A 17,250-nucleotide genomic window follows, 5' to 3' on the forward strand; every position below is an offset into this window, starting at 1 on the left:
ACTTCTGAGAAACATTGTATCAATTGATATTGTGGGTTTTTTTTTTACAGTTATGGCAAGTGCAACCCTCAATGGACCCACAGTCCCTGTCGGCGAAGGTGATAAGAATATTGTATTGAACTGCTCTGTTGAAAGTGAACCCAAACCAAATTCGTATAAGTGGGAGTTTGTGAACAAAGCTGGTGAGATGACTGTTCTCACAGAGACATCGATGATGTTGGATCGTGGAGTGGCGTCTCGGGAACATGCTGGAAATTACACCTGTACAGCCACAAACACCTTCTATGATGGCACTATGGGAAAAAGCTCAGCATCCATTGTTGTTTCAGTTAACTGTAAGTAAATCTCTTCTAGTTTTACCTCAACAGATTATGTTTGCAAATGTGATATCACCCTCAGTGAAAATGCACGGAAAGTTTACCTAAGGTAGGAAATGTGTAAGGGGACAGATATGCAGACATTCAAAGTTATACAATGCTTTTCTAAGCTAGCACTTGTAGGGGGCTCATTTTGAAGCTGGTGAAGTAACTTAAGTTTTCACCGGCTTATTTTTGTGAATATTGAAAATTTGATATTTGCACATAGAGTTAACACATTGATTGTGGCCATTTTGAATTTCAGTTGTTTGAAATGCGGGTCATAGCTTTTTTCTGTTATGCAAAATTTGTATGAAGACTCCTGATTTATATTTTTGATTTCAAAAGATTTAATATTTCCTGACAGAAAGTTTGAGCTGTGTCTTACTCTAAGACTTAAACAATGAAGGAGATAGTTTTGGATATTCCTTTGCTGATAAAGTATTGACAGTATATTTGGCAGTGTACTTGGTTAACCCGAATGTATCTTCAGTTAATTTATTTGGGTGTAATTTCCTTGTCTCCTTCAGATGCACCTGATATCATGGATAAGGATGATAACATGGTTGCTGCAGAGATTGGAAGCGAGGCTAAGCTGATATGCAAAGCAACGGCTGAACCTGATCCAACGTTCAAATGGCTAAATGCAACGGGAGGTGAGATTAAGAACAAAGAGAACAAGTACACAATTGAGGAGAAATATGAAGATGGCGTTTTCGTCTACACTTTGACCATCAGTGATGTCGTTGAGGCAGACTATGCTTCCTATGAGTGCAACGCTGACAATGGCATTGGAATGGATAATGTCAAAGTTGAACTGTCACCAATCAGTAAGTATTTGCAAAATACTTTTTGACAATGGGTTTTTACCATGGCAGATGAAGCAGTCTGTTGAAAAAACAAATGACTGGTATTGTAATATTATATTTTGAAATTTGATATCAACCATTTGCATAGCATTTCCTGATAATCTCAGCACAAAACCCACCATGCAGTTTGCTTATACATTTGTGCAAGCATAGTCCTTTGTGAAAGGGTATACCAAATCCATGAACCAGTCAATCAAATCCATGGATCAGTCAATCAAATCCATGAATCAGTCAATCAAATCCATGGATTAATCAAAATCCATGAACCAGTCAATCAAATCCATGAACCAGTCAATCAAATCCATGAATCAGTCAATCAAATCCATGAATCAGTCAATCAAATCCATGGATTAATCAAAATCCATGAATCAGTCAGTCAAATCCGTGGACCAATCAATCAAATCCATAAATCAGTCAATCATATCCATGGATCAGTCTATCAAATCCTTTGATCAATGAACCAATGACAGTTTAGTCATATTCATCCAGCATTTCCATTTGCTCGCATTGTGTTCAAATACGACCCCATAATTCCATTGTCTTCACCTACCCAGCAACCATTTCAATTCTCAATATTTCTTGATGAATTTTGCAGCTGCTCCGGGACCACCAGTTGATGTGAATGTCAAAGAAACCCATCATTCCCTGACAGTGACATGGAAAGCTGGATTCAATGGCGGAGAGAAGCAGACTTTCATTGTGAAACTGGAAAATGAGAAATTGACATCAGAGAGGCTTTCTGATACAATTGAAGATGATGGAAGGGATGTCTTTACACATACTTTTACTGGTCTTGATCCTAACGTGGATTATCTGATATCTGTTGTTGCCAAGAACACCAAGGGAGAGTCTGAACCGTCAACGCAAGAAGTTAAAACAGCAGGTGTGTGGTTTGGTGTGAATCTGTGATTTGCTGAAATTAGTGTCAAAAGGTTATCATTGGCAGGGCTCGAAATTAGCGGTAGTCCCGCGTCCACAGACTACCAACTTTTCTCTGGGGCTACCAAAACCCATGAAATGGTAGCCGGCATGGACTACCAAAGCCTAGGACATGAAAGTACTTAGTGGGCGACATGATGTTGATTGCTGTGAGATGACCGACGCTCATACAGTCAACCAAGCTAGACAAAGAAAGGACAGACTATGATTTTGTTATGCAAATTAAAAGGCGACAGTGCAGTCGAATTTGTTGGGACAAACTTTCAAAAATAGCATTATCTGAAGTGATGTACTTGGATGGCAGGCTCGGGAAATGATGGCCAATGAAAATTCATTTTCATAGTTATTTAATCACAATGTATCAATTACAATAAAACACAAAACTATTCAAACTGCAAAGAAAAAGCTGTCTGGCCATCCACAAATTACGCTTTCCCATGTGTACGAGATCATCCCATGATAGTGTACTATGGTGGAGAAATATTGCCAAAATTGCCACTTAAGTATTAGGAACATGACTGTACCAAGATGTCATACTGAAATTCACAGCCAGTCTGTTTTGGCCATGTTATGTTTACACACGCGGAGTGAAAAGTTGTTGTCACTACCCTATGCATATGGGTCATTTCAGTCGTTTTCAACCGACCAAGCTGATCTGTAATGGACGCAATAGTTGTATTCTGAGCAAAATTAAAATTTGGTGTCATATGTTTCAACCCTTATCCTGCCAAGTTCATCACCATGATCAGGTCAAGTTTGTTTGAAAAATGACACAAAGTCAGATAGTTTTTGTCACCATGTTACCTAAATGAAGTTTATTTGATGCTGTATGACAAACAAATTCATTTTATTTCCTATTTGCTGGATACATGCAGTGCCACCAAGTGCAGGCAAGAGAGGTGGGAGCAGTTCTAGTACTGTGGTCATAGCTGTTGTCGTGGTCATCCTCTTGTTAATTATCATCTTGGGTATTGTTATCCTGGTTTTGGTCAGAAGAAAGAGAAGCAGCAGTTACAACACGCAGAAAGGTAGGTTACAAAGCAAGGCCACATGGTCCAATTTATGCTTACAAAGCAAGGTAGCAGTCCAGTTCATGGTTACAAAGCAAGACAGCAGTCCAATTCATGGTTACAAAGCAAGGCCACACAGTCCAATCCATGTTTACAAAGCAAGGCCACACAGTCCAATTCTTGGTTACAAAGCAAGGCCACACAGTCCAATTCATGGTTACAAAGCAAGGCCACACAGTCCAATTCATGGTTACAAAGCAAGGCAACAGTCCAATTCATGGTTACAAAGCAAGGCAACAGTCCAATTCATGGTTACAAAGCAAGGCAACAGTCCAATTCATGATTTTAAAGCAAGGCCACGCAGTCCAATTTGTATTTACAAAGCAATGCCACACAGTTCAATTCATGGTTACAAAGCAAGGCCACACAGTTCAATTCATGGTTACAAAGCAAGGCCACACAGTCCAATTCACGGTTAAAAAGGAAGGCCATACACTCCAATTCATGGTTACTTGTCAACCCAGTCTGTATTTTTCCATTATTAGTGAACACTCAACAGCAAAATGTTTTGGTAAAAAAATTAATTGTATGCAAACTTAAAATCATAAAATGTTGTCCCTGTGTTACTGTTAGTATAATTTGTTCATTAATTGAGCCATAGCATATTAACTTCCAGTACTATTTTCCATGCATGGTAAAACCATAAGTGACTGTTGTGAAAGCTTTTATGATTTAAGTTTTACAAACGAGTTTTAAATCTAAAAGGATGGTATGGACAAAACTCTACAACAGATTTGTGTTGTGTGAATAACACCATAATTTCATCACTGAAAGATTCAAAATTCAAAATATATATTTTTCTTTATTTTTCTTTTAACAGGTGAACAGGCTCCACAGTAAGTAACAAAGTTTGAGTCTGTCTGTCAGTGCCGTAACTCTCTCTGTCTGATTGTCTATCTGTCAGTGGCTTAACTCTCTGTCTGATTGTCTATCTGTCTATCTGTACCCATGACTATGTTTATCTATCTGTATCATTGTCTCTTTTCTCTCTGACCATCTGTCTAATCTGTACTCCGTCTCTCTGTCTGTATCTCATCTTGATCTGTCAATCTGTCTCTGTCTGTACCCCGTCTCTCTCTGCCTCTTCTGGTCTGTAACAATTTGTGTTTAATCAATTATTTCTGGTGTTCCTGTATGATAGTACTTATGTATTGCCCGTGTGTGAGTGTGTGTGTGTGTGTATGTGTGCACGTCAATGGGTATCTATTTGTGTCATTCCTTGTGTATGTTGGTATGTCACTCAGTGCATGTATATGCCAGTGCATATCTACCTGTATGTCAGTATCTATGTATCTACCTGTATGTCAGTATCTATGTATCTACCTGTATGTCAGTATCTATGTATCTACCTGTATGTCAGTATCTATGTATCTACCTGTATGTCAGTATCTATGTATCTACCTGTATGTCAGTATGTATGTATCTACCTGTATGTCACTATGTATGTATCTACCTGTGTGTCAGTATCTATGTATCTACCTGTATGTCAGTATCTATGTATCTACCTGTATGTCAGTACCTGTATGTCAGTATGTATGTATCTACCTGTATGTCAGTATGTATGTATCTACCTGTATGTCAGTATCTATGTATCTACCTGTATGTCAGTATCTATGTATCTACCTGTATGTCAGTATCTATGTATCTACCTGTATGTCAGTATCTATGTATCTACCTGTATGTCAGTATCTATGTATCTACCTGTATGTCAGTATCTATGTATCTACCTGTATGTCAGTATCTATGTATCTACCTGTATGTCAGTATGTATGTATCTACCTGTATGTCAGTATGTATCTACCTGTATGTCAGTATCTATGTATCTACCTGTATGTCAGTATCTATGTATCTACCTGTCAGTATCTATGTATCTACCTATATGTCAGTATCTATGTATCTACCTGTATGTCAGTATCTATGTATCTACCTGTCAGTATCTATGTATCTACCTGTATGTCAGTATCTATGTATCTACCTGTATGTCAGTATCTATGTATCTACCTGTATGTCAGTATCTATGTATCTACCTGTATGTCAGTATCTATGTATCTACCTGTATGTCAGTATCTATGTATCTACCTGTATGTCAGTATCTATGTGTCTACCTGTATGTCAGTATCTATGTATCTACCTGTATGTCAGTATCTATGTATCTACCTGTATGTCAGTATCTATGTATCTACCTGTATGTCAGTATCTATGTATCTACCTGTATGTCAGTATCTATGTATCTACCTGTATGTCAGTATCTATGTATCTACCTGTATGTCAGTATCTATGTATCTACCTGTATGTCAGTATCTATGTATCTACCTGTATGTCAGTATCTATGTATCTACCTGTATGTCAGTATCTATGTGTCTACCTGTATGTCAGTATCTATGTGTCTACCTGTATGTCAGTATCTATGTATCTACCTGTATGTCAGTATCTATGTATCTACCTGTATGTCAGTATCTATGTATCTACCTGTATGTCAGTATCTATGTATCTACCTGTATGTCAGTATCTATGTATCTACCTGTATGTCAGTATCTATGTATCTACCTGTATGTCAGTATCTATGTATCTACCTGTATGTCAGTATCTATGTATCTACCTGTATGTCAGTATCTATGTATCTACCTGTATGTCAGTATCTATGTATCTACCTGTATGTCATTGTATATCATCCTTGAATCAGTGTGTTTGTGTTGCCACAAATTGTATTATTTCTGTATTGCAATTAATGTAACCAGACAAAGCAAATACAAATTTCAATATTTGAATCATATTGTTTGTTCTGATCATAGTGATCATTCAGCATATAAAGATAATTTTGCTGTATTATTTCTTTACTTTTCTAAATTTCGTCCGGGTTGATTGTCAAAGCCTGGCAGTTTATAGAGACGTTGGTGTATTTAATCTTCACTGACATGTGACATTGAATTTTTATTTTTCATTTTCATTTTAGACGTTTAGATGAAGAGGTTCCGCTGAATGAACCCAAGGAGAATGACAAAGGTTAGTGTGTTTTTAATCACATTCAGCTAGTATATGTGTCTTGAAAGTGAGAGCCTTCAGCATTAGCTCAGACTTTTTAGTCCCCACGGACGAAGTGGGGTGGGGGGGGACTTAAAGATTGGGTCATGTCTGTCCGTCCGTTCATGCAGATATCTCAGACATGCCCCGGTCAATTTTTTTCAAACTCTGCACAAGGATAGTACCCTACCCCATACAGATGCACGTCAATTTGTTTCACAATGCGATCAAATTTGGCCGTGTTTGAGGACTTTTTAGTTTACACCTCCATAGACTCCCATGTATAAGTCAGTTCTCCATAGACTCCCATGTATAAGTCAGTTCTCCATTGACTCCCATGTATAAGGCAGTTCTCCATTGACTCCCATGTATAAGGCCAAGACAAATAAAAATTTAGTTTCTCATCCCACGGATGAAGTCCAGGGGGCTTATAGATTGGGTCATGTCCGTCGTTCGTCCATCCGTGAGTCCATCTGTTCACGCAGATATCTCAGATATTTTGACAAACTGTCACGTGACCTCGGGCACCCTTGACCTCAAATATACATATTTGTCCATAACTCAGTAACCACAAGTGCTGCACCCTTCCTATATGATAACTTAGCAATTCAATTTTTTTTACAAAATGTCACGTGACCTCGGTGACCTTTGACCTCAAATATACATATTTGTCCATAACTCAGTAACCACAAGTGCTACACCCTTCATGTATGGTATGGTGGGACACCTTATGACGCCCAGGGTTTTACATCACTTTTACTTTTGAGAGCCCCTGGGACCCCTGGTGTTAGAAAATGGGAGTCCTACATCAAAATATGGGGGTCCCAATTTATTTCGAAAGAATATTTTATTGTTTATCCATGCCATGGTCTTCACTGTGTTCAATTAGTGTTATAACACACGGCAAATGGTTGCACATTTCTTAAAATAATTCTTACATGAAAATTCTAGTTCATACTGCTCAGGGCCCTCATTGATCAATTCAAAGAACACTATAATGATCTCATAACTTTAATGACAAGTTCACAATGTTGTGAAATTTGAACAAGTATTCAAATTTGTCAAATTGACAAGAAGGTAAGTAATTTCATACTCTGAAATGGCATTCACCTAGCAAGTCCAGTAGGTTTGAGTTCACACTCTGCCAACAGCTCCTTCAGCAAATAACCTAGCAGTGTTCATGAAGTCAAAATCATCTATGATGGGGCCAACCAGTTTGATGAACATTAGTCTATTAAGCCTTTGAGGATTGAGTCTACGTATTTTGTGCCCTCTGTTTGATGGCATTTGTACTGAAAAGCCCCTCTCACATGGGGCAGAGGACACTGGTATGACAAGAGCAATTTTAGCAAGAATGGCAAAATCAGGATACTCCTCTGTAAAATCAGTCAGCAACAGCTTGATATACATATCAAAATTCAGTGCGTCCCTATGAGATCTTGTGAAGTGTTTGTAAAACAGAAAGTGTGCCCTAGCTCTATTAGCATCAATACCTGGTGTATTGTATAATGATTCAACAGTTGATCGAGCTGGTTGACCCCATAGTCAGGTAGGTTGGCCACATTTTCAGGATATCTGTGTGGGTTGAGAATCACATCAAAACATTCCAGAATATTCATCTCATCATTTTGAAATCTGCTATCTAAATTATGCAGCAGTTTGTTGATATAATTTCTCTCACAGTACAGAACCTCTGTCTGAGTGGCTGATTGTAAGTGATTTGAATGTTTTTGTATGTGTTTTTCTGACCATTGCCAGGAACATCACCCAAATCATTAAAGACTTCTCTGACAGTGTGTGAATCATTAGTCATTGTATTCAATGTGCCCTTAGTAGAATCTTTGTGAAATGTAAAAGGCTCAAATTCCAATCACAGTAAGGACATAATTCAATAAGGCGGGTGAATAGCAGAAACAATGAATTGGAGACAAATTTCAACAGCCGATCAGCCTTTCCCCCTTTTTTGTCACTTGCAAGTGCCAAGGCAATTGGCTCAAAACTGATGAAAATCATCTTGACAGCTGATTCAACCGACAACCAGCGAACAGATGTAGGCTGAGTAATGTGTTTTGCCTTCCAATTCAACAGAGTTTGAATTTCTCTAAGTTTGTCATATCTCACACTAGAGTCATTAAAGTATTTATACAATGAATGGATTATATTATGATATTCTTTGCAATATTCAATATCTCTGCCTGCTTGAGAAGCAGCAAGATTCAATCGATGTGCAACACAATGCACTTGAACAAGGTTGGGATTTCTGGCTTTGAATTTTGCACCCAACCCGTACCCGTTCAAAACGGCCGCCCCATCTGTTCCTGGTCCATATATTTTGTCTACGGCCACGTCACAGATTTCTTTCCTAGTCAAAAATTCAATCAAGGCATTTTCGATCCCTGCAGCAGTGGCATCTGTAATTTGCTGGTTACCGAGGAAATAAACATTCGCCTCGCCATTCTGAATATATCGAACATATATGGCAAGTTTCTTATGAATGGTTATGTCACAAGTCTCATCCAACATTATAGGCCGATGAAATCACTTGCATGTATGCTATCAATCAGGGACTTCTCGATCACACGTTGAATACACTCTTCAAACTCCATAACTATCTGAGGACGTTTGTAATATTCAATGTCTAAGCCGTTAAGATTCTGTTGATGCATAATGTCAGTGAATACATTGCATGGAAGGTCACATTTAGTGATCAGATAAACAGTACGTAATTGTGCAGCGTACGCCTCGAGTTCGTTTACTCTTACCCTGCAACTGCCGGTCCTCTGCAGATTTGCGAGCAGTAGTAAATTGTGACCTCACGCTTAGGATTTTAACACTTGTGAGATGACTTTTCGAGTCCTGATGACGAGTGAGAGTTGAATGTTGAAAATTAGAACAACCTTCCGTGAACGGGCATGTATCATTCGCTTTCAAACATGCATCGCATTCCATGATGTTTCGCTCTTCAGAATATCGAAGCCATTTAAATCTATCGAGCCAACTTCTGTTGAATGTTCGTAATTTTGCTGACTTGGCCGGGGGACCTGATGTATCAGTATCGCATGCGTAGCTGCTGTTTCGGCCTCGACCAAACCTGGCATCGTGCTTGTTGCCGCAGCCGCCGAAAAACTTTCGCAGATCGGCTTGTTTTGGGTGTTTGACACGACCCGCCATGATGCATAAATATGTGTTGATCGCCGCAAACAAGAAATCGACCAATTAAGAATCAGTTTACATTTTGAAAGTCACTTTTTACGGTAGTAAAATTGTTTCCGCGGGTACCATTGGTCATCAAACAGTGGAGGCCAATGCACTACGGAGCATTCCATTAAAGTATGGGTCGGTAAGGTTTACTGGGATGTGTTTTGCGTGTTCAGCAGCTCACAAAATATACACCAGCAACAGATATTTCTGCGTCCGAAGGGACGCGTAGTTCAGTTTTTGAGGGGTCCTGCGTCCGGTTTTATGCGTAAAGGACGCAGAAATGCGCGTCATGTAAACCCTGGACGCCACATATTGTACCTCATTAATTATACACATATATAATTTTGAGCGAGCCAATAGAGCTAGAGGTCTGATTTTTAGTATATAGGGATAACTTAGCAATACAATTTTTTTTGACAAAATGTTACCTGACCTCAATGACCTTTGACCTCGAATATACATATTTGTCCATAACTCAGTAACCACAAGTGCTACACCCTTCGTATTTGGTATGATGGGAGACCTTATGACGCCACATACTGTACCTCATTAATTATGTGCATATCTAATTCTGAGCAAGCCAGTAGAGCTGGATGTCTAATTTTTGGTATATAGGGATAACTATAGGATAGAAATTTTTTGACAAAACCTCGATGACCTGTTACCTAAAATATATGTTTATGTCAATAAATATAAGTAACCACAAGTGCCATGTCTTTTATATTTAGTATGATGGGAGACCTTATGACAACACACGCTTTAAGTCATTAATTTTGCACATATCTAATTCTTGGCAAGCAAATAGAGCTAGAGGTCTGATTTTTGGCATATAGGGATTAATTAGCAATACAATTTTTTTTTTCACAATGCCACGTGACCTTGATGACCTTTGACATTGATTATACATATATATGCATAACTCAGTAACCACTAGTTCTATACCCTTCAATTTTGATAGGATATTAGACCTTAAGATGTCACATCTTGTACCTCATTTATTATGCACATATGTATTTCTTGGCTGGCCAATACAGCTAGAGGTCTGATCTTTTTTCCCGATTTAGAACCATAACTTAGACATGCCTCATGGGTTTCACATTGGGAACAACGACATAGACCTATGTGCCCATAGATCTCAACATATACACTCCAGTGATACTTCTTAATGACCACATTTCCCTGCCCCATCAAGACTAATACTCCTATTACAAGTGGGGACTATGTCATTGTCAATGACTTTTCTAAATGAAACTTACAACCTTTCTTTCACCAAATTAAGAATTAAAATCAGGGCTCATGGTGCAAAGTTTTGCATTCCAGAAATAAATTACCGGACATCTACTGACATTAGAAATTCAAAATGGTGCTCAGGGCTGTCAATGTTTTTCAGAATAGAAGGGTACAAGTGAAAGAACAGGAGGGTACAGCCTTGTGCGGAGCGAAGCGGAGCAAGGCGTGCGCGCAAGCGCACGCGGGGGGAGGCCAGGAGGGGGTGCCCCCCTCGTGAAGCTGAAGCTTTTCTAATTATTCATCTTCAATTGGTGGCCTGTGGTGGCACTTTTGAGGGCAATTTACTGTCAAGTTTATTATAACTGAAGTATAAAGAGTAACATGAAATTGAATCTTGTGAAATAAATTATGGAAGACAAACAAGTATTACAGAGTTTATATGTTTATTGATACACCAGGTTATTATTATTATTTGCCTACAAATTGTGTTGAATTACAACCTGCTTAATAAAGATCATAATCTGAACCATAATCAGAATCACTGGCCAGGAGTACTTATCTAAGCCCAAGACTTGTATCGGTATAGCAGTACCAGCTGACAATACCTCAATATTGTGTGATTCTCAGGCTGATGAAACAGTAGCTTCAGAAACTACATCTGCAAAAACTATTTCTTCAGATCACGGTCCCTCCACAAAAGACCGTGTTCAGATGTAGCTTTAGAAACTACACCTGCAGAAACTATTTCTCAAGAAACAACATCTGCAGAAAGTAATTCAATAATTGTAATACGTTCCCATTCAAAACAGCTAATCGTATTAGAATCTAAAAAAATCTTGTCCCCACTGTAAAACTGATGTCATAACGTCACGACAAAAAATTCCGATCTGCGTCTGGTTGATACTGCTGTAATTTTATTTTGTCTGTTTCAAGACCTCTCCTCAGAGTTACCGGCTATGAATTTCCAGTGTGAAAATTTACAAATGTAATGGGGTAAATACGAGACCATTACCAGAGACAATTTGAGTAGACGCTACGTCATACAAACAATTACAATACTCAAGTTTACATCCACTAATGAAATTGCGTGCCTTCGTTGTCCGTCGGCCTCTCAGTTGACAAGATTGAGAGTATGTTGATTTATTTACGTAGTAAATCCTTGCGCATTAAAGTTAACGATCAAATATTTCTTCTGATGACTATCATAGTATCTATTCTGATATCCCTCACAATAGTCAGAGTTTTGTCGAAACCCCACGCCTGCCAAGTGGGTAGGCTCACTACATGCTTGCTGCGAATCCGTAGCCTCTGCCACTCGGGTAGCTTGGTCATTGGAGTCGTAGGCAGAACACGTCAAGGAGTGGTAGGGCTCGTTTCGCAGCAAACTACATGTTATATCCATATCCAAAACATGGTTTACCGCCGCGCCGCACGTACGTGCAAGATACCGCGAAAGTATATAGTCAAGCCTAGCTAAATTTTGTGATTGCCCTAAACATTAAAAAATGTTGGTCTTGGTAATGATTTTGAAGGATCGGAATACCGATATTTGCTTTTGAGGAAAGATTTCGGATGTCGGAAAATATTTATCAAACTTCAATACTCGGGCCTTCGAAACAATCACAGTACACAGCATGTACTACCGTATGAATACATTTCATAGAACGGCGGCTTGGTGCAAACAAATTCAGTGGTAGTCAAAACTCACTAAAAATTATGTCAATCCCCACAAAGTTTGTTTTGCGTTGAGTAAACGATTCTTACTCATTGTAAAGAGCGTTCACGATCTGCAAACGGGAAAACAAATCAAAAATTCCAGTCGCTAAATACACGTAAGGCGTAATGCTATGGCATTTTGCTCAGACGCGGCGTGAAATCTGCATTGCATGCTATACCATTGATGGATTGAAACCCCGATCACTGAAATTCATCAGGAAAATAAAATGATTTACAAATATTGACATTATTTTTATATCCAGAGCTAGTGTGAGCCTCTCGGGGGTCTTTTTTTGACCCATAAATCCAACGAGGCTGTCGACTTTCGTAGCCATATCGATCGTGTACGTCCAAAAACCAATCAGAACACGTAAAGCTTTTTGACAGTACCGATTAAAACCAATCAGAAATCGGCTACCAACGAGCCTTAGGGGCTGCGCCTCTGTAGCACAGCGCAGCCAACGGTAGAATTTGGACAGGAAAGAATTCATAACGTGTGTAAAGATCATTTAATATTGCAGGCCTTGAATAGGGAAAACAGGCGGCGGCAAGACCTGTGTCAGACGGCGATTTGCCGCCGGTGACCGGCTATAATTGACAGCCCTTGGTGCTAACCTTGTGTTTATTCAATAAGGAAAAATATAAATTTTGGTTTTTGAAACACTAAGATGATGGAAAATTTTCTTAGTCCAACACCTCTAAATAGAACCCCCTCAAGTTGTAGATCAGAAAAGAATTGCAAAAATTTTAGTCCAAAAATCTGTCACCACAGTACATTCTACTTTAAGGTAGTGACTCAGTTTGGTTGACACATATTTCAATCAAAAGTTTCACATAGAAAACAGGGTCTCACACCAACATGTGGTACATTTTCTAATAGGTCTATATTTGAAGAAGGTAAAAATTTTGTTTAGTTGTCAAAACATGCATTGGTATGTTTGTTTAAGTCAAAAACATGTGATTTTGAATTTTTTCACTTAAAAGAGTATAAGTAAGAATTGGCAGCACCCCTAAGTGATCTGTTAACGGCACTAGACATCTGGATATACAGGGGGAAAAACCGTGTTTTGGATTTTTGAAATTCACTGTTGTTTCTGCACAGTAAGCCTTCGAAGTGTGAACTGTCGGATTTTCGCATAAATTATCGGCTTTTGTTTCACGTTTGTCAAGTTATCGTCACTTCAGGGGGTTTATCAAAAATCTAAGACACGGTTTTTCAGGTCTATTGATGAAGTGTTAGCATGCGAAGAATCGGGGAAATCCGCCCACGCGTCGCCGACTTACACTCATTTGAAGGTGCGGATACATAGCAAAAATCAGAACTGAGAAAATCGACGATTTGTGTAAACGTCCCATTTTTCACACAAAATCGCCGAAAAAAGTCGGATTTTTGTGCGTTTCAAAAAAATTATTCGATTTGGGTCTAGGTTAAATATTGGGCATCAGGTTAGAGAATTTCTGACAAGTCCTAAACATTAGTTCGCCTAAAAATGATGAAAATTGTGCGTAGAAACGTGAGGCTGGTCAGCGTAAGCGGTGGGTACTATTTACACGATAAACACTAGAGAGATAATTCAGGGCATAATCTGTTTGTCAAATACGTATCTAGCTTATAATTGTATTAACTGTACACTGTTTGGTAACGGTTAGAGTCTGGTTACAAGACGAGAAAAGTTTAAAAAAATCATACAGCCGGAATGGTTTACAGGTCTGCGTTCTGCCGACGACGCGCGCTCGCTCTCTCGCTAGCACTCGACTTCCGGTCTCACATCCCGTAATTTATGCACGTACCAAGTGTGAAATGGTTGCCCAGTTCATTTTAGTGCCGATTTTGTGCCTATAGTACAAGACGTCACTTGCTTGCTTGCTTGCTTTCGGAGATGAGACGACCAACTCTCGATGCTCTAAAAAATTCTGTAGTTGAGAAGTTCAAGGAATGCAGGAAAGTCGCACTTGTTTTTGTGGTTTTCACATGTGATCTGCTGCAGTCCTTTTGCTCACCATAAAAAATGACCGGGTTTTCGTGCGCTATTAATTTCACTTTCCACTGTGACATGTACTATTATGGCCTCGGTATAGTATGAAACCAAAATCAACTTCAGTTACACGTAAAAGCGATTCTTCATGACTTAAAATAAACGACTGAGGCGATACTCGACAGATTCACTCATTGTAAAATTGAAACGGCGACATATCGCGACACCCAGCGACACTCTCTTGACCACAGATAGAAATTGGCAGGCAACGATCGTGAAGCGACGTTTCGCGTAGGTTGCTGTGCTCTAGACCGACATAACAGTGTCGGATTGACAAATTGGAAAAACCATGCTTCCTACATCCATGGACAAACTAAGTCCAAGACAGGTGCAGCCAACGGAGCTATTCATCGAAAAAGCTATTCCAGGAGCAATTTTTGAGGGCAGGGGAAATTTTAATTTTGCTAGGGCAGGGGACATGTTTTTAGGTGGTAGGGGAGCAAATTTTAGTTTGTTTTGTAGGGCAGGGCGGATATCGGTTGATTGTCCTGGGGACAGGGCTTGGCGAAAAATATTTTGAGGGGAATTGTTTCCAGGGCAGGGGAAATTGGCAATTTTTTTTCGCCACAGGGCGAGGGAGCTTCAAAAATTCACAGTGGGAAGGGGAAACAGGCAAAAATAAGTGGGGAGTGGGTAAAAATGAAGTTTGAGAGTGGGAGAGTAAGTCGAAAAATTTTCTGTGGGAGGGCAAATTATGAACAGCTAATTAATTACCCTCTTGACTTAAATTTAGTCAGTTCACATTATTTGTCATGCACAATGTATCTTATCATAGTAAGGACCTTTTTAAAACTGCATTGTTCGTTGGCTGCACCTGTCCAAGATATGGGCTGCTGTTATAGAACCATATTTTCCAGTGAAGATTAAATAGATTCTCTTTGGACGGCAGTGTAATCTATAGCCCGCGTACGATGCTATGTGTTCCGCTACAGCTAATCGCCTCGCTCACCACAACCCTGCAAAGACCCGTACGTAGGGTCGGTGACTTCAAATCCATTTTGGGACTTGACGTAAAAAGCCAAATTACTGTCGAAATTCAGCGTTCTTGGGCCCAAGTCGTATCCCTGCCGACCTCAGCTACTCGATCGCTTCCAAAAATGCCAGTCTTTTATTCACTTTTCGTAAATAACCGTCGATGTCGGCAACTCTCTCGCTAGCCCTGTGTACGATGCTGTGTGTTAGCTGTAGCGGCCAACACACAACATCGCGTCCATCAGCTTTCCATTTGCTTCTTCGGCCCCCGTTTGCGTTTTCTGCACTGCTTATACTGCCGGCAGTCATCAGCCATGTTGGATAGCGTCTCTTATGAAGACGTGCGCGCATGCGCAACATCGTGCGTAAAAATTTACATAATCTCCTCAAGGTATAACGATAACGCTGACAGTAATCCGGACCGTTAAAACAAAAAGAAAATAATAACTCGCGCAGTGGTTAGAAGGCCGTGTTTTCACTAAAATTTAAGACATTTTCCAGTACAATGTTACCTCACAGTTTTCTCTAATAAAAAGATCATATTTCAGGGGTTCAGAATATGAAATAATCACAAAATCGCTAAAATTTACAAAGGAACCCCAGTCACTACCTTAAAGATAACACCAGGTATTGGTTGTCAGATGTTATCAGTGCAAAGGATAACACCAGGTATTGGTTGTCAGATGTTATCAGTGCAAAGGATAAGAGTTGTGAAGCTGATATTAGTTGGCTTTGGTGTAAAACTTTGCTTTGAAATTTAAGACTTTGTCTTGACAAATCCTTACAGTTGTGAAATCTTGACATGTACAACTGTACATTTTGTGGTCTCAGTAATGAAATTCATGGTCACAAACTGAGACTGGATTTAGTCCTCTGTGAAGTTCCAGCAGTGTAGTGGGTTTTTTGCCAGGATTTGTTTGTAGTGCCGGAATCAGATCCCAGTCAGAATTCAATTGCTAGTTGCTCAGTGCTACAATGTCAGCTATTTCCATTATGAAATATTTGGGGGATGTTGTTTTCTACTGCAGATGTGATGTTCTTTGCTTTTGCAATAGCCTAGGGTGCCTGATAAATTACCCTAGCTTTTGCAATAGCCTAGGGTGCCTGATAAATTACCCTAGCTTTCTGTTGCCAAAGAAAGGTGTTTGTAAATGCATGCGTATTGAAGCCCGTCAAAGTAAAATGTTGAATGTTGATGTTGTGTATGTTACAGGAGTGTCTGAGTTTGCGTTGGATGAAAATGAAAAGAACAAGAAGAACAAAGGCAAGGGAGAGGAAGCCCAGCCTTTGAAGGGAAGTGAACAAACACCTGAAGACGATGTCAAGAAAGGTAAGAATGATGTCATGAATTGACTTTCTAGCTGTAATCTCAGCTAGAAGAGTCATGAATTGACTTTCTAGCTGTAATCTCAGCTAGAAGAGTCATGAACAATGCTACAATTAGAAAAAGAGAGGGGAAATTTCTATGACAAAAGCATGTACTGTCTGAAAGTTATTATTTGGATGTTGGAGCAACTGTTGCTTTTCCATAGCCCCAGTTTTTTGTGCCAAGTGGAGTATAGCGCCCTCTGGAGTTGTTTTCATTACAACAGGAGACCCATTCTGATACAGTACAACACACTGCAAAGAATGGTGGCCCTTAATGATACCAAAAACATTATCCATTTGATTCATGTTCAAATTTCTTATAAGAAGTCACTTCATGTTAAATTCATTGTTGTACTGGGCTTTTGAGCTTAATTTTAAGTTTTCCATCATTAAAGAATTGACTTTAAAGTTGTTTATATCTAGACGTAATGTATTTGATTCATTCCAAATGTCATGATGTGAACAAGAAGAT

The 17,250-nt window shown here is 39.2% G+C and overlaps 1 protein-coding gene across 6 annotated transcripts in view; it reads left to right on the top strand.

The window, feature by feature from the left end:
• The window catches only part of LOC139125575 (nephrin-like), an 82,771-nt gene that overhangs the window by 53,175 nt on the left and 12,346 nt on the right, over nt 1-17,250 (top strand). For all 6 annotated transcript variants that reach the window (XM_070691671.1, XM_070691675.1, XM_070691676.1 and 3 more), the window contains exons 8-14: nt 51-335; nt 887-1,186; nt 1,821-2,108; nt 3,040-3,192; nt 4,055-4,070; nt 6,188-6,237; nt 16,624-16,740. In XM_070691671.1, coding sequence (XP_070547772.1) covers nt 51-335; nt 887-1,186; nt 1,821-2,108; nt 3,040-3,192; nt 4,055-4,070; nt 6,188-6,237; nt 16,624-16,740 — 1,209 coding nt within the window. The remainder of the gene's footprint in view (nt 1-50; nt 336-886; nt 1,187-1,820; nt 2,109-3,039; nt 3,193-4,054; nt 4,071-6,187; nt 6,238-16,623; nt 16,741-17,250) is intronic.

The sequence above is a fragment of the Ptychodera flava genome (assembly GCF_041260155.1).
Source record: "Ptychodera flava strain L36383 chromosome 3 unlocalized genomic scaffold, AS_Pfla_20210202 Scaffold_25__1_contigs__length_14229661_pilon, whole genome shotgun sequence".
NCBI lineage: Eukaryota > Metazoa > Hemichordata > Enteropneusta > Ptychoderidae > Ptychodera > Ptychodera flava.